A 23,562-nucleotide genomic window follows, 5' to 3' on the forward strand; every position below is an offset into this window, starting at 1 on the left:
CAATAAGAATGGTGTTGAGAGAAGAGCCGTGGTTGGAGTATGGGCTTCTCAGTGAAGGGTAGAAGATGCATCTCAGCTCTCTGAACCGGGCCCTTTAACTGCTGCCTGTTCATTCCAACAACATAATATGAGTTACCACTTGAGTTCATTAAAGTGTACACTCACCCCCTTACATATACAATTCATGTTACAATCCAGACTTTTACGACTAACTTTCTCTTTCTTTTTCTCTCTCTCTCTCCACCCTATTTCTCTGTTCTCCTTTCCTCACCATATCTCTGTCTGTCTGTCTGTCTGTCTGTCTGTCTGTCTGTCTGTCTGTCTGTCTGTCTGTCTGTCTGTCTCGATCTCTCTCTGTCTGTTAATCTCTTGTGTCCCTCTGAAATCCATCAGGCTGGTTAGTGTCTGGGGCGCGAGTGGCGATTCAATTTATTTATGTATTCTTTTTACGATGTGAAGGTTGCCAAACGTATGTGGTATTGATCTGGTATGAGAGTGATTGTCCCACTGGACCATACAGCATGTTACCTGGAGAGAAGACTCTCCTCCCAAATCACCTGACTGATGTGTTGTCCACACACACACACACACACACACAGTAGGGGCATTTGGTTCGTCACACTCAAATTTTCCCCCCCTTATAACTCTCCTTTTCTCTGTCCTCCTCTCCTCGTTCTCTTCTCTGTCCTCTGCTCTGTCCTCCTCTCCTCCTTCTCTTCTCTGTCCTCCTCTCCTCGTTCTCTTCTCTGTCCTCCTCTCCTCGTTCTCTTCTCTGTCCTCCTCTCCTCGTTCTCTTCTCTGTCCTCCTCTGCTCTGTCCTCCTCTCCTCCTTCTCTTCTCTGTCCTCCTCTGCTCTGTCCTCCTCTCCTCCTTCTCTTCTCTGTCCTCCTCTCCTCGTTCTCTTCTCTGTCCTCCTCTCCTCGTTCTCTTCTCTGTCCTCCTCTGCTCTGTCCTCCTCTCCTCCTTCTCTTCTCTGTCCTCCTCTTCTCTGTCCTCCTCTCCTCCTTCTCTTCTCTGTCCTCCTCTCCTCCTTCTGTCATCCTCTCCTCTTTCTCTTCTCTGTCCTCCTCTCCTCCCTTCATCTCCTCTTTCTCTTCTCTGTCCTCCTCTCCTCCTTCTCTTCTCTGTCCTTCTCTTCTCTGTCCTCCTCTCCTCCCTCTCTTCTCTGTCCTTCTCTTCTCTGTCCTCCTCTCCTCCTTCTCTTCTGTCCTCCTGTTCTCTGTCCTCCTCTCCTCCTTCTCTTCTCTGTCCTCCTCTTCTCTGTCCTCCTGTCCTCCTTATCTTCTCTGTCCTCCTCTTCTCTGTCCTCCTCCTTCTCTTCTCTGTCCTCCTCTTCTCTGCCCTCCTCTCCTCCTTCTCTTCTCTGTCCTCCTCTCCTCCTTATCTTCTCTGTCCTCCTCTTCTCTGTCCTCCTTCTTCTCTTCTCTGTCCTCCTCTTCTCTGCCCTCCTCTCCTCCTTCTCTTCTCTGTCCTCCTCTCCTCTTTCTCTTCTCTGTCCTCCTCTCCTCCCTTCATCTCCTCCTTCTCTTGTCTGTCATCCTCTCCTCCTTCTCTTGTCTGTCATCCTCTCCTCCTCTTCTCTGTCCTCCTCCTCCTCCCTTCATCTCCTCCTCTTCTCTGTCCTCCTCCTCCTCCTCCTCCCTTCATCTCCTCCTCTTCTCTGTCCCCCTCCTCCTCCTCCCTTCATCTCCTCCTTCTCTTCTATGTCCTCCTCCTCCTCCCTTCATCTCCTCCTCCTCTTCTATGTCCTCCTCCTCCTCCCTTCATCTCCTCCTTCTCTTCTCTGTCCCCCTCCTCCTCCTCCCTTCATCTCCTCCTTCTCTTCTCTGTCCTCCTCCTCCCTTCATCTCCTCCTTCTCTTCTCTGTCCTCCTCCTCCCTTCATCTCCTCCTCCTCTTCTCTGTCCTCCTCCTCCCTTCATCTCCTCCTCCTCTTCTCTGTCCTCCTCCTCCCTTCATCTCCTCCTTCTCTTCTCTGTCCTCCTCCTCCTCCTCCCTTCATCTCCTGTTATTGAACTGTTTTATTGAGATAGTGGTATTGATCACTTCTCTAACCTTGACTTGACGGAGAGAGAGGCTGTGGTTCTGTCGTCTCTGTCAGAGCTCGTCGTAAATTTCATCCGGAGCAAATCCTGTTTATTTCTTTAACAGGCTTGTTCAGGCTTTTTTTCTGTTGTTTTTTCTTTACGTTTCTTTTACCGTTTTATTGTGGTGTGGTTGTTTCATTAACGGCCTATCTCTTATAGTTGAGGGAGAAAGCGACTGGCTATATTCGCTCGGCTTGGGAAATTGTTCCGCTGGGCTGAGGAAAGCCAATATTGCAAACCTCCGACAACTTCTCAGTCAATTGAGCTCAGCAGAAAATCCATCCGGTTCTGCGGCAGATTGTTTTTCTGCTCGGGAGAAAAACTGCTGATGTCATTTTTTTCTCCGCCTGTCCAATTGTTCATGTTAGTTTTGGTATTGTTATGTTTCTTTTCTGTTAGTATTTTTGTCAACATGCAAACAAGGCAGCACCTCAAAGATTGTACTCGGGCTGTACATTTCACCTGACTGTTTACATAGATGGAGTTGGTTCCTATCAGGCTGTACATTTCACCTGACTGTTTACATAGATGGAGTTGGTTCTTATCAGGCTGTACATTTCACCTGGCTGTTTACATAGATGGAGTTGGTTCTTATCAGGCTGTACATTTAACCTGACTGTTTACATAGATGGAGTTGGTTCCTATCAGGCTGTACATTTCACCTGACTGTTTACATAGATGGAGCTGGTTCTTATCAGGCTGTACATTTCACCTGACTGTTTACATAGATGGAGTTGGTTCCTATCAGGCTGTACATTTCACCTGACTGTTTACATAGATGGAGTTGGTTCTTATCAGGCTGTACATTTCACCTGACTGTTTACACAGATGGAGTTGGTTCCTATCAGGCTGTACATTTCACCTGACTGTTAACATAAATGGAGTTGGTTCCTATCAGGCTGTACATTTCACCTGACTGTTTACATAGATGGAGTTGGTTCTTATCAGGCTGTACATTTCACCTGACTGTTTACATAGATGGAGTTGGTTCTTATCAGGCTGTACATTTCACCTGACTGTTTACATAGATGGAGTTGGTTCTTATCAGGCTGTACATTTAACCTGACTGTTTACATAGATGGAGTTGGTTCCTATCAGGCTGTACATTTCACCTGGCTGTTTACATAGATGGAGTTGGTTCTTATCAGGCTGTACATTTCACCTGACTGTTTACATAGATGGAGTTGGTTCTTATCAGGCTGTACATTTCACCTGACTGTTTACATAGATGGAGCTGGTTCTTATCAGGCTGTACATTTCACCTGACTGTTTACATAGATGGAGTTGGTTCTTATCAGGCTGTACATTTCACCTGACTGTTTACATAGATGGAGTTGGTTCTTATCAGGCTGTACATTTCACCTGGCTGTTTACATAGATGGAGTTTGTTCTTATCAGGCTGTACATTTCACCTGACTGTTTACATAGATGGAGTTGGTTCTTATCAGGCTGTACATTTCACCTGACTGTTTACATAGATGGAGTTGGTTCTTATCAGGCTGTACATTTAACCTGACTGTTTACATAGATGGAGTTGGTTCTTATCAGGCTGTACATTTAACCTGACTGTTTACATAGATAGAGTTGGTTCTTATCAGGCTGTACATTTCACCTGACTGTTTACATAGATGGAGTTGGTTCTTATCAGGCTGTACATTTAACCTGACTGTTTACATAGATGGAGTTGGTTCTTATCAGGCTGGACATTTCACCTGACTGTTTACATAGATGGAGTTGGTTCCTATCAGGCTGTATATTTGTAATATATGCAGTAGCCTTACACCAAACAGTGATGTACGGTAGCTTAGCCACAGATTAACCTGGTCAAAGGCTGACAAATCCTCAGCAACAATTAGACGTTGTCCGCCAACTTGAATCCACACTGTGCAATGATTACCTCGAACACTAGACTACATTTTACACCTGACCTCAAGGGTATTACTTGGCATCTAAATCACTTGATTGGCTGAAGTACAGTAGGCTTAGTTCCTGACTTGTCTAGTTGTTGTTCAGGATCCTGTTGTCCTCCTGCTGTTTCTTGAAAGACAAGGACAATGTGGCTGAGCTTATCCAATCAGCCGCTTAATGAGGTTCAGTGGGGAGATGAGAGGAAGTCCAGGTGGAGCTTGGGGAGTGGATGGCGAGCCTATAGGAATCACTCTGGCATCTCTCTCTGCCCTCTGGTGTCATTGTCACATTATCACCACTGACCAAGACACACGTACAGGCTTGGTGTCTGTCCTCTACTCACAGAGTTAGGGTTTAGTAACCTGTCTGTCTGTCTGTCAGTCAGACATTGTGTTTTGGTGCACGACCAGACTTACTGACTGCTACAGATGAAGGATCTTCATTTCAGCTAGTTTGCTACAGCAGGAAAATAATCCAACAGCAAATATTCATTATTATGTGGATTATAATGTATCAACATTTTTCTAGGGATTGATACATTTTTTTCATAAAGGAAAAAATCAAGTCTGAAATTTCGAAGTGGAAATTACAAACTTCAGAAGCCTTTTTAAACCTGAAAATACACTACAAGTTTTAAATATGCTGCACTGCAGGAAAGTTCTCCTGCAACAGGCTGATCAAATGAAGATCTTACATCTGTAGAGGCTTAGGTTTCATTGTCTTGTCTGTCATTGTGTTTGTTTTCTTCCATTCACACTGTTTCTGTTGATCCTGCATCTCCTCTGGCCTGTCTGTCTGTCCATCTGTCTGTCTGCTCTGCATGTGAATCCCAGACCACTGCTTGTGCCTTCAGATGTTAATGTGTTGTACACAGCAGATGGAGAGAGAGCCCAGTTGTTCCTGGTCCCAGGCTGGGGACAGCAAGGGGACCCAGCGTGTGTGGATATGTGTACGAACACAGGGCGCTGTCCTAAGGGGAAAATAGGGCCTGTAATATCTGTATTGTTGTGTCCTATGTCACCTCTACCCTAAACACTTTTGGTTAATGTAAAACACAAACCACTTTGACCGTCAAACATGCACAGAGGATTTTTCCCCACAGAGTAAGGCACCTGGAGTATTACTGTAAATTGCTTTCTTTAAAAATAATTTGGTGGGCTTCTCTGTTGGGCTTTGTGTTTTGTACTGCTGCTATTATATGTCAGATTATGAAGTGTTGCTAACCCAATGACATACATATTATACACACACACACACACACACACACACACACACACACACACACACACACACGCATACACACACACACGCATACACACACGCATATACACACACACACACATATATACACACACACACACACACACACACACACACACACACCCTTATACATACTTACTGCCTCCAAGACTGTGGGGAGCGGGCTAAATTGGCCACCGAATCATCCCCAGCTTTCAATTGGCTCATTCATCCCCCCTTCTTCTCCCCTGTAACTATTCCCCAGGTTGTTGCTGTAAATGAGAATGTGTTCTCAGTCAACTTACCTGCTAAAATAAGGGTAAATAAATAAAACGCCCCAGCCAGTCTCCTCATTTGAAAGTAAATGTTGTAATGTGAACATGGTCTCCTCTGAAGAAGGTCATTATCTCTCCTCCGTCTCCCTATTGGCCTGGTTTATATTAAGCTTATCTAGTGTGAATAGCTCCACTTAAGGCTCTCCACCTTTAACCCTTAACCCTGTTTATGACCCACGGACATTTACACTCAATTGGATGTTGCTGACACCTTGGCTATCCTCTGTGTCTCTGACCCGGTGATCCATCAATGTTGTCCCTTGTTTTTTTATGACTTCCTACTCTCCCTCTCTGAGGTCCAGCCTGTCCTACCAGGTTATAAATAACTAGTGTGGGGACAGGTGGCCATTCTGTGCCTGATGGACCTGCGCAATTAGAACAAGCACATTTAAATGCAGTTACATCCACTTAGACACCGGCGTGGCCTCTCCTAAAGTCCCCCAGCCTAGTTGTTTTCTTATTGATCTCCCATTGATTTAGACGTGGGGAGCAGGAACATTTCTGCCTGTTAATGTGTTAGTTGGTTACTATACCTTAAGCTGCAGGCCATAAAGTAGGGTTGAAATGCCTGGTCTGTTTAGCACCACGTCAAGGTTTATTTAAGCTCCTTTCTTTACCTCTGTTTTCTCTCCTTTCCCTCCATCACCTCTGTCTCTGCTTTTCCTTCCTTCCCTCCATCACCTCTGTCTCTGCTTTTCCTTCCCTCCATCACCTCTGTCTCTGCTTTTCCTTCCCTCCATCACCTCTGTCTCTGCTTTTCCTTCCTTTCCCTCCATCACCTCTGTCTCTGCTTTTCCTTCCCTCCATCACCTCTGTCTCTGCTTTTCCTTCCTTCCCTCCATCACCTCTGTCTCTGCTTTTCCTTCCTTCCCTCCATCACCTCTGTCTCTGCTTTTCCTTCCTTCCCTCCATCACCTCTGTCTCTGCTTTTCCTTCCTTCCCTCCATCACCTCTGTCTCTGCTTTTCCTTCCTTCCCTCCATCACCTCTGTCTCTGCTTTTCCTTCCTTTCCCTCCATCACCTCTGTCTCTGCTTTTCCTTCCTTCCTTCCCTCCATCACCTCTGTCTCTGCTTTTCCTTCCTTCCCTCCATCACCTCTGTCTCTGCTTTTCCTTCCTTTCCCTCCATCACCTCTGTCTCTGCTTTTCCTTCCTTCCCTCCAACACCTCTGTCTCTGCTTTTCCTTCCTTCCCTCCATCACCTCTGTCTCTGCTTTCCTTCCCTCCATCACCTCTGTCTCTGCTTTCCTTCCTTCCCTCCATCACCTCTGTCTCTGCTTTTCCTTCCCTCCATCACCTCTGTCTCTGCTTTTCCTTCCTTCCCTCCATCACCTCTGTCTCTGCTTTCCCTTCCTTTCCCTCCATCACCTCTGTCTCTGCTTTTCCTTCCTTCCTTCCCTCCATCACCTCTGTCTCTGCTTTTCCTTCCTTCCCTCCATCACCTCTGTCTCTGCTTTTCCTTCCCTCCATCACCTCTGTCTCTGCTTTTCCTTCCCTCCATCACCTCTGTCTCTGCTTTTCCTTCCTTCCCTCCATCACCTCTGTCTCTGCTTTTCCTTCCCTCCATCACCTCTGTCTCTGCTTTTCCTTCCTTCCCTCCCATCACCTCTGTCTCTGCTTTCCTTCCTTCCCTCCATCACCTCTGTCTCTGCTTTTCCTTCCTTCCCTCCATCACCTCTGTCTCTGCTTTCCTTCCTTCCCTCCATCACCTCTGTCTCTGCTTTTCCTTCCTTCCCTCCATCACCTCTGTCTCTGCTTTTCCTTCCTTCCCCTCCATCTACCTCTGTCTCTGCTTTTCCTTCCTTCCCTCCATCACCTCTGTCTCTGCTTTTCCTTCCTTCCCTCCATCACCTCTGTCTCTGCTTTTCCTTCCTTCCCTCCATCACCTCTGTCTCTGCTTTTCCTTCCTTCCCTCCATCACCTCTTCTCTGCTTTTCCTTCCTTCCCTCCATCACCTCTGTCTCTGCTTTTCCTTCCTTCCCTCCATCACCTCTGTCTCTGCTTTTCCTTCCTTCCCTCCATCACCTCTGTCTCTGCTTTTCCTTCCTTCCCTCCATCACCTCTCTCTGCTTTTCCTTCCTTCCCTCCATCACCTCTGTCTCTGCTTTTCCTTCCTTCCCTCCATCACCTCTGTCTCTGCTTTTCCTTCCTTCCCTCCATCACCTCTGTCTCTGCTTTTCCTTCCTTCCCTCCATCACCTCTGTCTCTGCTTTCCTTCCTTCCCTCCATCACCTCTGTCTCTGCTTTTCCTTCCTTCCCTCCATCACCTCTGTCTCTGCTTTTCCTTCCTTCCCTCCATCACCTCTGTCTCTTGCTTTTTCCTTCCTTCCCTCCATCACCTCTGTCTCTGCTTTTCCTTCCTTCCCTCCATCACCTCTGTCTCTGCTTTTCCTTCCTTCCCTCCGTCACCTCTGTCTCTGCTTTTCCTTCCTTCCCTCCGTCACCTCTGTCTCTGCTTTCCTTCCCTCCGTCACCTCTGTCTCTGCTTTTCCTTCCTTCCCTCCGTCACCTCTGTCTCTGCTTTTCCTTCCTTCCCTCCGTCACCTCTGTCTCTGCTTTTCCTTCCTTCCCTCCGTCACCTCTGTCTCTGCTTTTCCTTCCCTCCCTCACCTCTGTCTCTGCTTTTCCTTCCTTCCCTCCGTCACCTCTGTCTCTGCTTTTCCTTCCTTCCCTCCGTCACCTGTCTCTGCTTTTCCTTCCTTCCCTCCGTCACCTCTGTCTCTGCTTTTCCTTCCCTCCGTCACCTCTGTCTCTGCTTTTCCTTCCTTCCCTCCGTCACCTCTGTCTCTGCTTTTCCTTCCTTCCCTCCGTCACCTCTCTCTGCTTTTCCTTCCTTCCCTCCATCACCTCTGTCTCTGCTTTTCCTTCCCTCCATCACCTCTGTCTCTACTTTTAGTGGTCTCAGGTGACTGGGAAACTGACACCCCTGATAACCATGGGGATATAACCTCTGTTTATATTCATAGTTGAGGGTCTGTGTAATGTCTCATCTTTGTGAGTTTGTAGTGGTGTGGTTGTACCGGCTTGCCTCTTCATCTGCAGAGCGATGTACTCTTAACTTAGGTAGGTCAGTCTCTGTTTGACAGTCGCTGTGGTCGTTCTGGTTGGGCCGTCTCAGGTGAGAGTGTCTGGCTGGAAGAGAGGTCGCCTTGCCTGCCACCCCTGTGGCACTGTAAACCAACCGCTCCAGCCCTGACCGCCCGCTCGGGGGCCGCTTTAGAGAGCCAGCCAGGCCCATGAATACTGCATGGTGGAGCTTTTATTACACCAGGGGCTGGAGTGTAAATAAGATCCAGGCAATGGGGCACGTTTACTGGGGTCAGGACGGGGGGAAGAGGGGGTGGGGACGGGCGGCTGGGTAACCTTGCTCCCAGGTCCTCTAGTCACCAGGCCTGTCACTGTAACTCACCGGTGGAGGGTTGGCCCTGAGGGGCATCAAGGACAGTGGATCTACTGGGCCCACCACATTACAGGCTGCATGGAGGACAGAGACTGGAGTTCGACTACTCACTCACTCTAACAGTGAGGTTGTACTGTCGTCGTGTCATCACTCTGTTGGGGAGTACAGGAAGGCATTCTGGGGAACATTAGGCTACTAAAATGCCTGGTATAAGTGACACACTCATCCTGAGGGGACTGTTAGATTTAAATGTGATCTTGTATCTTCACAACAGCTGTTGTTATGGTTCACCTGCATGTCCCCTAGTTTCCCGGTTCATTAGTGACAGAATGGTGCAGACGTGACAAAAGAGAGGTTATCCTCCAAGCAGTTACTAATCACGACAAGGCACAAAGTTGTGTCATCGTAAAGGAACATCTTCCTGAGTGAGTCAGCAGGTTTTTCCTGTGAACCTGAACATGTTCAGCGTGATAAAATAATGATTACTTGCTCTGTTCGTTTGCTACACACAGAATCAGTCCAATCAGTATTTAACATTCTGGCTCTCCGCTCCGGTCTCAATTAACTTCTTCCTCTTGTCTTAATTAACAACCAGTAGTCGTGCTTAATTGATATTGATTGTAGCTTAAAGGAGGAGTAAGACATCAAAACTAAAAGGTGAAAGTACACCTTTTCCAGACCTAACGGAGTGTTCACCTGAAAACAGTCAAGGATGGAAAAAGTGGTATCTGTTCCTACGAAGGACCTGTGCTTGATGCATTATAATGTCTTCATGCATTTAAGACTCCGCTCTAATTAGGACCCAGTACCTGACATGAATGCTTATAGTAAACCTAACGATATGAAGTTGTTACATATAAAGCTAAAACCAAGTTAAAAATTCCATTGGCAATAAATATCTAAATAGAAACAGTGTGTTGGTACGTCCAGCGCTGAGCGCCCGGCATACGAGGGATAGACTAATGTTTGTCCTGACTGGAGGGTAGTTATCAGACGACCCAGACGAGACACTAAGAGGTGTCATTAATTAAAGGGCCAGTTTAGAGGTGTAACATGATCCTCCTATCTACCACGCATTAATCACACACCCTGGTCTGAGCACATACACCCTGTTGACAGGTGAAACCGCGGGAGGTATCCAGTATACCTGGCTGTCGTAAACAAACTGGTGACGTACGCCCTCCCTGTGGCCCTCACCCCCGGCAGCTGTTCCACGGGGACAAGAGGATTGGATGTTGAGACATTGGCGCTTTTGGTAAACTGACCCTCTTGCCCGGTAACTAAACCCGACGGTGGGCATTAAGGAGTTTCATAATTAAATCATTAAGGTCGGCTGGGCCGGTTGGCTAGGCCAGCCGGCGCTCCTTGGCTGTTTGGTTTACCTGCCACCTGAAACCTGTCTGGAGAACTGTGACGATACAGGACTGACTGGCCTCAATGGCCATGTGTCATGAAGGCTATTGTTTTGACCTCTGACCTTTTAATGATGGAAATACTGTTAGACTAAGAGACATGTTGTCATGCTCATTTGGATTCTACGGTTTCCTTTATGACAACACACCTTTCTTCATGTTATAACTCACCAACTAGGAAAATTGTGGATGGCTGATTTGAATAAGCATGTTTAGTCTGGACCTCTCTACTGAATGTCCATTCTGAATGTAGTGATGTTCACCCAAATCTTTTTCCACTCAACATATTTTCAGTCACATGATGACTTTAAAGGCCCGGATGAATGAACAGTAACAGGGGTTGTTTTAATGTGTGAAATAGTTTAGTAGGGACTTTTCTGAAGCGCTGGCGTACTCTTTGTTGAGCTATGTTAATGTTTCCTCTCTTTCTCTCCCACAGAGCGTACCATCGTCTCGGCAACAGAGTGTTGGCGGTGAAGGTGAGATCAACAGATGTACTGCTGTAACCGTTTCAAGTTGAACTACACTAGTCTTCTTCTGTATCTCTACCTCTGTCCTTTTCCCTCCCTCTTTCATTTTCTATGCTTCTCAACCTCTGTGATCCCCCCCCTCTCATTGGTTCATTCATCCACTTTGTTCTCATGCTCTGTAATTCTACCAGTAATCTAATCTATTGGAGTGGAATGGAAGGTAGATGTAATGGGTACCTCCTTGACCCTCGTTACATGTAGCTACTCCCTTCTCTCTCTAACCTGTAATCAATGATGTTTACATGTAGCTACTCCCTTCTCTCTCTAACCTGTAATCAATGATGTTTACATGTAGCTGCTCCCTTCTCTCTCTAACCTGTAATCAATGATGTTTACATGTAGCTGCTCCCTTCTCTCTCTAACCTGTAATCAATGATGTTTACATGTAGCTACTCCCTTCTCTCTCTAACCTGTAATCAATGATGTTTACATGTAGCTACTCCCTTCTCTCTCTAACCTGTAATCAATGATGTTTACATGTAGCTACTCCCTTCTCTCTCTAACCTGTAATCAATGATGTTTACATGTAGCTACTCCCTTCTCTCTCTAACCTGTATTCAATGATGTTTACATGTAGCTACTCCCTTCTCTCTCTAACCTGTAATCAATGATGTTTACATGTAGCTGCTCCCTTCTCTCTCTAACCTGTAATCAATGATGTTTACATGTAGCTACTCCCTTCTCTCTCTAACCTGTAATCAATGATGTTTACATGTAGCTACTCCCTTCTCTCTCTAACCTGTAATCAATGATGTTTACATGTAGCTACTCCCTTCTCTCTCTAACCTGTAATCAATGATGTTTACATGTAGCTACTCTCTTCTCTCTCTAACCTGTATTCAATGATGTTACATGTAGCTACTCCCTTCTCTCTCTAACCTGTAATCAATGATGTTTACATGTAGCTACTCCCTTCTCTCTCTAACCTGTATTCAATGATGTTTACATGTAGCTACTCCCTTCTCTCTCTAACCTGTAATCAATGATGTTTACATGTAGCTACTCCCTTCTCTCTCTAACCTGTATTCAATGATGTTTACATGTAGCTACTCCCTTCTCTCTCTAACCTGTAATCAATGATGTTTACATGTAGCTACTCCCTTCTCTCTCTAACCTGTAATCAATGATGTTTACATGTAGCTACTCCCTTCTCTCTCTAACCTGTAATCAATGATGTTTACATGTAGCTACTCCCTTCTCTCTCTAACCTGTAATCAATGATGTTTACATGTAGCTACTCCCTTCTCTCTCTAACCTGTAATCAATGATAAGCTGCAAGTTTAGCTAATCTTTGCTAATGCTAGCGTGCCACTGTTGTAGCTATTAGCTAAGCTCAGTGCGGCCAGATCAGAATTCACACCCCTGGTAGTGCCCATTTACCGTATGGTATCCACACTATCCAGATAGGTTGGCATGAAAGAATCATGAGTTTCTCTACAAGGTTTCTAGGTCATTTGTTACCACCAATGCAGGATTATTTTGACCCATAGTTCCATTATAATAATAATGTACATTGCTTTAAATGTTTCTGTGTGTGTTTTTGAAGTGCTTTAGCGGTGTGTGCGTGCTTACATATTAACCAGTGCACTGGTTACACTGGTATCTCATTTGGGCTGTGCTTGTGACTTTACAGGTCATTCCTCTGGACATCACAGTGGAGCTACAGAAACAGATCATGTCCGAGTTGGAGATCCTCTACAAGGTCAGCTTCTATTCTCTAGAGCCCCAAACTGGTCAAACCTCTCCCCCAACTGGCCCAAATCATGTAGTCAAATCTCTCCCCCAACTGGCCCAAATCATGTAGTCAAACCTCTCCCCCAACTGGCCCAAACCATGTAGTCAAATCTCTCCCCCAACTGGCCCAAACCATGTAGTCAAATTTCTCCCCCAACTGGCCCAAACCATGTAGTCAAATTTCTCCCCCAACTGGCCCTAACCATGTAGTCAAACCTCTCCCCCAACTGGCCCAAATCATGTAGTCAGATCTCTCCCCCAGCTGAAGCCTCTCTTATCAGACCTGCCAGACCTGTTTAGTCTACTCTGTTACTTTAGACTAGTTCATGGAGCACCTTTTATCTGGGTGGATCTCCTCTCCTCCTGCGTGGCAAGCCAGGGATTGTCGAAATACGCACGCACGAGGCAGGAACACGTGATTGCTGATAAGCCCTCTCAATAATTTACCCCAGACCTCTCCTTTTCTTCTGAGGTAGACTGTGAAATGGGCTAACTAAACAGTTCAACAATAAATACTGCAACATGTGTCAATGTTAATTAATGAGTGGATGAACTGTGTTAATTGTCTTTTTGTTTTGCAGTGTGATTCCTCCTACATTATAACCTTCTACAGTGCCTTCTTTGTAGAGAACAGGATCTCCATATGCACAGAGTATATGGACGGTGAGTGTTGAGGCTGGGGTTAGTGTTGAGGCTGGGGTGAGTGTTGAGGCTGGGGTGAGTGTTGAGGCTGGGGTGAGAATTGAGGCTGGGGTGAGTGTTGAGGCTGGGGTGAGTGTTGAGGCTGGGGTGAGTGTTGAGACTGGGGTTAGGGTTAGTGTTGAGTCTGGGGTGGGGGTGAGTGTTGAGACTGGGGTTAGGGTTAGTGTTGAGTCTGGGGTGAGGGTTAGTGTTGAGTCTGGGGTGAGGGTTAGTGTTGAGGCTGGGGTTAGGGTTAGTGTTGAGGCTGGGGTTAGTGTTGAGGCTGGGGTTAGGGTTAGTGTTGAGGCTGGGGTTAGGGTTAGTGTTGAGGCTGGGGTTAGGGTTAGTGTTGAGACTGGGGTTAGGGTTAGTGTTGAGACTGGGGTTAGGGTTAATGTTGAGACTGGGGTTAGGGTTAGTGTTGAGGCTGGGGATAGGGTTAGTGTTGAGGCTGGGGTTAGTGCCGAGGCCGGGGTTAGCGTTAGGGCTGGGGTTAGGGTTAGTGTTGAGGCTGGGGTTAGTGTTAGTGTTGAGGCTGGTGTTAGTGTTAAGGCTGGGGTTAGTGTTAGTGTTGAGGCTGGGGTTAGTGTTAGTGTTGAGGCTGGGGTTAGTGTTAGTGTTGAGGCTGGGGTTAGTGTTAGTGTTGAGGCTGGGGTTAGTGTTAGTGTTGAGGCTGGAGTTAGTGTTAGTGTTGAGGCTGGGGTTAGTGTTAGTGTTGAGGCTGGGGTTAGTGTTAGTGTTGAGACTGGGGTTAGTGTTAGTGTTGAGGCTGGGGTTAGTGTTAGTGTTGAGGCTGGGGTTAGTGTTAGTGTTGAGGCTGGGGTTAGTGTTAGTGTTGAGACTGGGGTTAGTGTTAGTGTTGAGGCTGGGGTTAGTGTTAGTGTTGAGACTGGGGTTAGTGTTAGTGTTGAGGCTGGGGTTAGGGTTAGATTTGAGGCTGGGGTTAGTGTTAGTGTTGAGGCTGGGGTTAGGGTTAGATTTGAGACTGGGGTTAGTGTTAGTATTGAGGCTGGGGTTAGTGTTAGTGTTGAGGCTGGGGTTAGGGTTAGATTTGAGGCTGGGGTTAGTGTTAGTGTTGAGGCTGGGCTTAGGGTTAGTGTTGAGGCTGAGGTTAGGGTTAGATTTGAGGCTGGGGTTAGGGTTAGTGTTGAGGCTGGGGTTAGCGCCGGGGCTGGTGTTAGTGTTGTGGCTGGGGTTAGGGTTAGTGTTGAGGCTGGGGTTAGGGTTAGTGTTGAGGCTGGGGTTAGGGTTAGTGTTGAGGCTGGGGTTAGGGTTAGATTTGAGGCTGGGGTTAGTGTTAGTGTTGAGGCTGGGGTTAGCGCCGGGGCTGGTGTTAGTGTTGTGGCTGTGGCTAGCTGAGGCCTTTACTCCACTCCCATCCAGAGCTCTATGAAAGCTGGAATGTCAAACCTCTTACCACCCTGTATCCATTTACACTTCTACTTAGAGGAAGACTGTCATCTTCAGTGGCTGGGGGCTAGCATGCATCTTTGCTAAAAGCTACAAGGGTGGGAGTGTGTGTGTGTGTGAATTTAACACAGTGATTTCTCAGTTATAACACATTGTCTCCCTCGATGGACGACCTGTCAGCATGCGTCCATCAACACTCAACTGTGTGTGTGTGTGTGTGTGTGTGTGTGTGTGTGTGTGTGTGTGTGTGTGTGTGTGTGTGTGTGTGTGTGTGTGTGTGTGTGTGTGTGTGTGTGTGTGTGTGTGCGCGCGCAGGTGGCTCTCTGGACGTATACAGGAAGATCCCAGAACATGTGTTGGGTAGGATCTCTGTGGCGGTGAGTGAACAGCCTTTCAGCTCTCAAACTAACTGACCACAGCTATTTAAAATGACACGCTCATATTCTAGAACTGACCACAGCTATTTAAAATGACTCTCATATTCTAGAACTGACCACAGCTATTTAAAATGACACGCTCATATTCTAGAACTGACCACAGCTATTTAAAATGAGACGCTCATATTCTAGAACTGACCACAGCTATTTAAAATGAGACTCTCATATTCTAGAACTGACCACAGCTATTTAAAATGAGACTCTCATATTCTAGAACTGACCACAGCTATTTAAAATGACACGCTCATATTCTAGAACTGACCACAGCTATTTAAAATGAGACGCTCATATTCTAGAACTGACCACAGCTATTTAAAATGAGACTCTCATATTCTAGAACTGACCACAGCTATTTAAAATGAGACTCTCATATTCTAGAACTGACCACAGCTATTTAAAATGACACGCTCATATTCTAGAACTGACCACAGCTATTTAAAATGACAGGCTCATATTCTAGAACTGACCACAGCTATTTAAAATGAGACGCTCATATTCTAGAACTGACCACAGCTATTTAAAATGAGACGCTCATATTCTAGAACTGACCACAGCTATTTAAAATGAGACTCTCATATTCTAGAACTGACCACAGCTATTAAAATGAGACTCTCATATTCTAGAACTGACCACAGCTATTTAAAATGAGACTCTCATATTCTAGAACTGACCACAGCTATTTAAAATGAGACTCTCATATTCTAGAACTGACCACAGCTATTTAAAATGAGACGCTCATATTCTAGAACTGACCACAGCTATTTAAAATGAGACTCATTCTGTAAAGCATCACCTAGGAAGACAATGGATCAGGTAGCTTTGTATGGGAATTACAGGTTTGACAAATCGGCTACAATTCATCATTCTGCCCAATTCAGTAAATAATAACTCATTAATAACTTTGAGACTTTTGCGGGTAAAGTTTACCCATTTTGGCAAGTGTGGCCAACAGGTGTGAATCTCCCAAGTAGCCTTCATCAGTGAGAAAGGGATGAAATGGACAGACTCTCTCTCTCACGCGCACACACACACACACACACACACACACACACACACTCTCAAGCATCACAGCACAGAGGAGCGTTTGATTCAGCCTAACGTGGGCGTTTCCACCTCTATTAGCCCCTCTCCCTCTGATTCAGCCTGTAATCAAACATTGACAGCTATTTAGTCAGCGTTAATTCTAATTCACAGCTCTCCTCCCTCTCTTCCCCCTCTCTCACTGTCAGAGCTGTTAATTATCGCTGGGAAAAGCACCCGGGAGGGCGAGATGGATGCTGCGTACGCACACCAGTTGTTTTGGCACCAGAGTCACAGTCCAATCAGATCTTTTGATTCTGTCTGAATTGAGAAGTAGATTTGGCACCTTGTTTTGTGGTCGAATCTTCTTTCTCAATAATAAACCAAAATATGTGAATCCTTAAAGTCTTTGCTGCTCGCTGTAGTCATATAAAAGCAAATGGTTTTGATATCAAGAACGTAAAGATACAAAGTAGCTATGCAACTCTGTGGCTCTGGACTAGTAAGCATGTTGTGTACAGTCCATGATCAATGAGCAGATACATGGCCTTCACACAGTATTCACACCCCTTGACTTGTTCTACATGTTGTTGTGTTCCAGCCTGATTTCAACATGGATTACATAGAGTTGTTTTACACTGGCCTACACACAATACCCCTCATGTCAGTGGAATTATGATTTTACACATTTTTTACATATTAAAGCTGAAATGTCTTGAGTCAATAAGTATTCAACCCCTTTGTTATGACAAGCCTACATAAGTTCAGGAGTAAAATGTTGCTTAACAAGTCACATAATAAGTTGCATGGACTCACTCTGTGTACAATAATAGTATTTAACATTAATTTTGAAGTAATACCTCATCTCTGTACCCCACACATACAATTATCTGTAAGGTCCCTCAGTCGAGCAGTGAATTTCAAACACAGATTCAACCACGAAGACCAGGGAGGTTTTACAATTCCTCACAAAGAAGGGCACCTATTGGTAGATGGGTAAAAAAAAAAGCAGACATTGAATATCCCTTTGAACGTGGTGAAGTTATTAATACTCTTTGGAGGGTGTATCAACACACACAGTCACTACAAAGATACAGGCGTTATTCCTAACTCAGTTGCCGAAGAGGAAGGAAACCATTCAGGGATTTCACCATGAGGCCAATGATCACATTAAAACCGTTTCAGATTGTAATGGCTGTGTTAGGAGAAAACTGAGGATGGATCAACAACATTGTAGTTACTCCACAATACTAACCTAATTGACAGTGAAAAGAAGGAAACCTGTACAGAATAAAAATATTCCAAACATGCATCCTGTTTGCAACAAGGCAATAAAGTAATTCACTTTTTGTCCTCAATACAATGTGTTATGTTTGGGGCAAATCCAATACAACACCTTACTGAGTAGCACTCTCCATATTTTCAAGCATAGTGGTGGCTGCATCATGTTATGGGTATGCTTGTAATCCTTAATTAAGGATTGGGGAGTTTTTCAGGATTTAAAAAAAAACAGAATGGCGCCAAGCACAGGCAAAATCCTAGAGGAAAACCTGGTTCAGTCTGCTTTCCACCAGACACTGGGAGATGAATTCACCTTTCAGCAGGACAATAAACTAAAACACAAGGCCAAATCTACACTGGAGTTGCTTACAAAAAAGACAGTGAATGTTCCTGAGTGGCCGAGTTACAGTTTTGACTTAAATCTACTTGAAAATCTATGGTAAGACCTGAAAATGGTTGTCTAACAATGATCAAAAACTATTTGACAGAGCTTGAAGAACTTTGGAAATAATAATGGGCAAGTGTTGTACAATCCAGGTGTGGAAAGCTCTTAGAGACTTACACAGAAAGACTCACAGGCAAAGTGCTTCTACAACGTATTGACTCTGTGGTGTGAATATTATAACTAAATTAGATATTTTTGAATTTGATTTTCAATAAATTTGCTAAAGTTTCTAAAAACATTTTTTCTCTTTGACATTATAGGGTATTTTGTGTAGATGGGCGAGAGAAAAAATATATATTTAATGAATTTTGAATTCAGGCTGTAACAACAACATGTGGAATAAGTCAAGGCCAAGGGGTGTGAATACTTTCTGAAGGACCTGTATATAAATGGTTTACCAAATGAGTTAGCCCACCAGGTTCTGAAAGCAGTGGTTCTGGGTATTGTTGAATTCTGAATTCCATATCTCCTATCTGTCTTCAGGTAGTGAAAGGCCTAACCTATCTATGGAGCCTGAAGATTCTTCACAGAGGTCAGTGATGTAGAAGGTAGTAGATTCTTCACAGAGGTCAGTGATATGAAAGGTAGTAGATTCTACAGAGGTCAGTGATGTAGAAGGTAGTAGATTCTACACAGAGGACAGTGATGTGGAAGGTAGTAGATTCTACACAGAGGTCAGTGATGTAGATTCTACACAGAGGTCAGTGATGTGAAAGGTAGTAGATTCTACAGAGGTCAGTGATGTGGAAGGTAGTAGATTCTACAGAGGTCAGTGAGGTGGAAGGTAGTAGATTCTACAGAGGTCAGTGATGTGGAAGGTAGTAGATTCTACAGAGGTCAGTGATATGGAAGGTAGTAGTTCTACAGAGGTCAGTGAGGTGGAAGGTAGTAGATTCTACAGAGGTCAGTGATGTGGAAGGTAGTAGATTCTACACAGAGGTCAGTGATGTGGAAGGTAGTAGATTCTACAGAGGTCAGTGAGGTGGAAGGTAGTAGATTCTACAGAGGTCAGTGAGGTGGAAGGTAGTAGATTCTACACAGAGGTCAGTGAGGTGGAAGGTAGTAGATTCTACAGAGGTCAGTGAGGTGGAAGGTAGTAGATTCTACAGAGGTCAGTGATATGGAAGGTAGTAGATTCTACAGAGGTCAGTGATGTGGAAGGTAGTAGATTCTACAGAGGTCAGTGATGTGGAAGGTAGTAGATTCTACAGAGGTCAGTGATATGGAAGGTAGTAGTTCTACAGAGGTCAGTGAGGTGGAAGGTAGTAGATTCTACAGAGGTCAGTGATGTGGAAGGTAGTAGATTCTACACAGAGGTCAGTGATATGGAAGGTAGTAGATTCTACAGAGGTCAGTGATGTGGAAGGTAGTAGATTCTACAGAGGTCAGTGATATGGAAGGTAGTAGATTCTACAGAGGTCAGTGATATGGAAGGTAGTAGTTCTACAGAGGTCAGTGAGGTGGAAGGTAGTAGATTCTACAGAGGTCAGTGATGTGGAAGGTAGTAGATTCTACAGAGGTCAGTGAGGTGGAAGGTAGTAGATTCTACACAGAGGTCAGTGATGTGGAAGGTAGTAGATTCTACAGAGGTCAGTGATGTGGAAGGTAGTAGATTCTACACAGAGGTCAGTGATGTAGAAGGTAGTAGATTCTACAGAGGTCAGTGATGTGGAAGGTAGTAGATTCTACAGAGGTCAGTGAGGTGGAAGGTAGTAGATTCTACAGAGGTCAGTGATGTGGAACGTAGTAGATTCTACACAGAGGTCAGTGATGTGGAAGGTAGTAGATTCTACAGAGGTCAGTGATATGAAAGGTAGATTCTACAGAGGTCAGTGAGGTGAAAGGTAGTAGATTCTACACAGAGGTCAGTGATGTGGAAGGTAGTAGATTCTACAGAGGTCAGTGAGGTGAAAGGTAGTAGATTCTACACAGAGGTCAGTGATGTGGAAGGTAGTAGATTCTACAGAGGTCAGTGAGGTGAAAGGTATACGTAGAATATCATGAAAGGTCATCCCTGTGGCTCAGTTGGTAGAGCATGGTGTTTGCAACGCCAGCATGGTGGGTGCAACGCCAGGGTTGTGGGTTCGATTCCCACAGGTGGCCAGTACAACAAAGAAAATGCATGAAATGAAATGTATGTATTCACTACTGTAAGTTGCTCTGGATAAGAGCGTCTGCTAAATGACTAAAATGTAAATACTATCATGATGCTTTATACAGTACAGATATGCGATCTTAATTTGATCACTTTTGTCACAGAGAATCTTCCTGCTCGGCAGAAAATGTAACTTAGTAGTGTATTCAAGGTTTAAATTGGCTTCTGAAGTTTGTAATTTCCACTTTAAAATGTCAGACTTGATTTGCCCCCCCCCAAAAAAAAAATGTATCACAAAAATAATAATTCAATAATAATTTCCTGTTGCTGCAGGATGATCATTTCCTGTTTCTGCAGGATAATTTTGTTGCTGGGAGAAACTGGTGAAATAAAGATATATCATGAGTACAGTCTGATTGGCGGAGGTAGCAGCTGTTACTGTATGTACTTGTTTCTGTAGACGTCAAGCCTTCCAACATGCTGGTCAACACTAGAGGTCAAGTGAAGCTCTGTGACTTTGGAGTCAGCACGCAGGTACAGTCCCCCGTGTGTTTATACCTGTTTGTGTGTGTGTGTGTGTTTGTCTCTGTGTGTGTGTGTGTGTCTCTCTCTCCCTCTCTCTCTCTGTGTGTGTATCTCTGTCTCTCTATCTCTCTCTCTCTGTCTCTCTCTGTCTCTCTCTGTCTCTCTCTGTGTCTCTCTCTCTCTGTGTGTGTGTGTGTGTGTGTGTGTGTGTGTGTGTGTGTGTGTGTGTGTGTGTGTGTGTGTGTGTAGTCGACCTGTCAATCTGGACCTATTCATTGTGTCCTCATGACAGTGGAAGCACCTTGAGGGACAGCCTCTCACATTAACTTCCTCACTACCATTGTTCCACAGGCACTCCAAAACATGCAGTTGTTATAATTACTACTCACACACACATACACACACACGTACACACACACACAACGCCAAAGCTTCATTGATATGCCTTTGATGGACGTGGCAAGAGCGTGGCTGGACAGACAATAGCTGAGGTGTGTGTGTGTCTGTGTGTCATGTCATTATGTCACCCTGGGACAGCCCTTCCAACTCCCCCAAAGACCCTCGGGAATAACTCCCCCCTACTCTCTCACCCTGTCACCCCCACGCCCCAATTTTAATTAATTTTCATCCCTCTCTCCTTGGAGATGTGAAGCAGCATTGACCCCTGCACAGGCTTCTGAATGCTAGCTTTACCTCAACACACACACTGCCCTGTAGGAAGGTCAGTGTCTCTGCCTTCCCTGAGCAGGACCTCCCCTCTAAACACAGGAGCCATCAGGGAACACAATCATTCACTCATTATCACAGCCCTGTCATCCATGGCATGTCCCATTGTGCTCACACACACACTCCGACGTCCCCACGTCCTCATCCTAGTCCCCTGTGAGAGGGGTGGGAACAGACCACAGTAACACTGACGTTTCAATAGATTTGGGTATGTAAGTCTGGGAGGGAAAGGAGATGGGGATGGGAGCGGTACTTAATGTAGGACAAACAGTCTCTGCCATGCCGACTCTTTTGTTTCAGTTATAGCCATCTCTATGGCCATCTTGTTTCAGTTATAGCCATCTTGTTTCAGTTATAGCCATCTTGTTTCAGTTATAGCCATCTTGTTTCAGTTATAGCCATCACTATGGTCATCTTGTTTCAGTTATAGCCATCTTGTTTCACCTATAGCCATCTTGTTTCAGTTATAGCCATCTTGTGTCAGTTATAGCCATCTCTATGGCCATCTTGTTTCAGTTATAGCCATCTCTATGGTCATCTTGTTTCAGTTATAACCATCTTGTTTCAGTTATAACCATCTTGTTTCAGTTATAGCCATCTTGTTTCAGTTATAGCCATCTTGTTTCAGTTATAGCCATCTTGTTTCAGTTATAGCCATCTCTATGGTCATCTTGTTTCAGTTATAACCATCTTGTTTCAGTTATAGCCATCTTGTTTCAGTTATAACCATCTTGTTTCAGTTATAGCCATCTTGTTTCAGTTATAACCATCTTGTTTCAGTTATAGCCATCTTGTTTCAGTTATAGCCATCTTGTTTCAGTTATAACCATCTTGTTTCAGTTATAGCCATCTTGTTTCAGTTATAGCCATCTTGTTTCAGTTATAACCATCTTGTTTCAGTTATAGCCATCTCTATGGCCATCTTGTTTCAGTTATAGCCATCTTGTTTCAGTTATAGCCATCTTGTTTCAGTTATAGCCATCTTGTTTCAGTTATAGCCATCTCTATGGTCATCTTGTTTCAGTTATAACCATCTTGTTTCAGTTATAGCCATCTTGTTTCAGTTATAACCATCTTGTTTCAGTTATAGCCATCTTGTTTCAGTTATAACCATCTTGTTTCAGTTATAGCCATCTTGTTTCAGTTATAGCCATCTTGTTTCAGTTATAACCATCTTGTTTCAGTTATAGCCATCTCTATGGCCATCTTGTTTCAGTTATAGCCATCTTGTTTCAGTTATAGCCATCTTGTTTCAGTTATAGCCATCTTGTTTCAGTTATAGCCATCTTGTTTCAGTTATAGCCATCTTGTTTCAGTTATAGCCATCTCTATGGTCATCTTGTTTCAGTTATAACCATCTTGTTTCAGTTATAGCCATCTTGTTTCAGTTATAACCATCTTGTTTCAGTTATAACCATCTTGTTTCAGTTATAGCCATCTCTATGGCCATCTTGTTTCAGTTATAGCCATCTTGTTTCAGTTATAGCCATCTTGTTTCAGTTATAGCCATCTTGTTTCAGTTATAACCATCTTGTTTCAGTTATAGCCATCTTGTTTCAGTTATAGCCATCTTGTTTCAGTTATAGCCATCTTGTTTCAGTTATAGCCATCTTGTTTCAGTTATAGCCATCATGTGTCAGTTATAGCCATCACTATGGTCATCTTGTTTCAGTTATAGCCAGCTTGTTTCAGTTATAGCCATCTTGTTTCAGTTATAGCCACCTTGTTTCAGTTATAGCCATCACTATGGTCATCTTGTTTCAGTTATAGCCAGCTTGTTTCAGTTATAGCCAACTTGTTTCAGCTGTAGCCACCTTGTTTCAGCTATAGCCATCTTGTTTCAGTTATAGCCAACTTGTTTCAGCTGTAGCCACCTTGTTTCAGCTATAACCATCTTGTTTCACAAATAGCCACCTTGTTTCAGTTATAGCCATAACTATGGTCATTTTGGTTATACAGTAATATAATAGCATGTATTGTATTGTAATGTAATGATGCCATTTATATACAGTGTAATGTGAAGTGTACTTTTCCCATAAACAAATCAATTTGCTGGTTTGTCATAATTTGGACAGAACTGAAGGACCTTTAAGAGTATGGTACAGTCTGTTCTCATGTGAAACAGTTGGACAGAACTGAAGGACCTTTAAGAGGGTGGTACAGTCTGTTCTCATGTGAAACAGTTGGACAGATCGACTGGAAGACCAAAGTAATGCACAAGTATTTTCCTCAGTCAGTTGTTACTGAGGGAAAGAAAGAAACCCATTCACCCATCTACAGTTTATTAATCTAACCTGTT

The 23,562-nt window shown here is 44.4% G+C and overlaps 1 protein-coding gene across 1 annotated transcript in view; it reads left to right on the forward strand.

The window, feature by feature from the left end:
* Window positions 1-23,562, forward strand: part of LOC115166795 (dual specificity mitogen-activated protein kinase kinase 5) — a 90,968-nt gene that overhangs the window by 26,323 nt on the left and 41,083 nt on the right. Inside the window, exons 9-14 of the mRNA XM_029720601.1 lie at window positions 10,819-10,858; window positions 12,543-12,611; window positions 13,225-13,306; window positions 15,050-15,111; window positions 18,401-18,449; window positions 20,473-20,546. Coding sequence (XP_029576461.1) covers window positions 10,819-10,858; window positions 12,543-12,611; window positions 13,225-13,306; window positions 15,050-15,111; window positions 18,401-18,449; window positions 20,473-20,546 — 376 coding nt within the window. The remainder of the gene's footprint in view (window positions 1-10,818; window positions 10,859-12,542; window positions 12,612-13,224; window positions 13,307-15,049; window positions 15,112-18,400; window positions 18,450-20,472; window positions 20,547-23,562) is intronic.

Source organism: Salmo trutta, chromosome 29 (genome assembly GCF_901001165.1).
Source record: "Salmo trutta chromosome 29, fSalTru1.1, whole genome shotgun sequence".
Taxonomy (NCBI): domain Eukaryota; kingdom Metazoa; phylum Chordata; class Actinopteri; order Salmoniformes; family Salmonidae; genus Salmo; species Salmo trutta.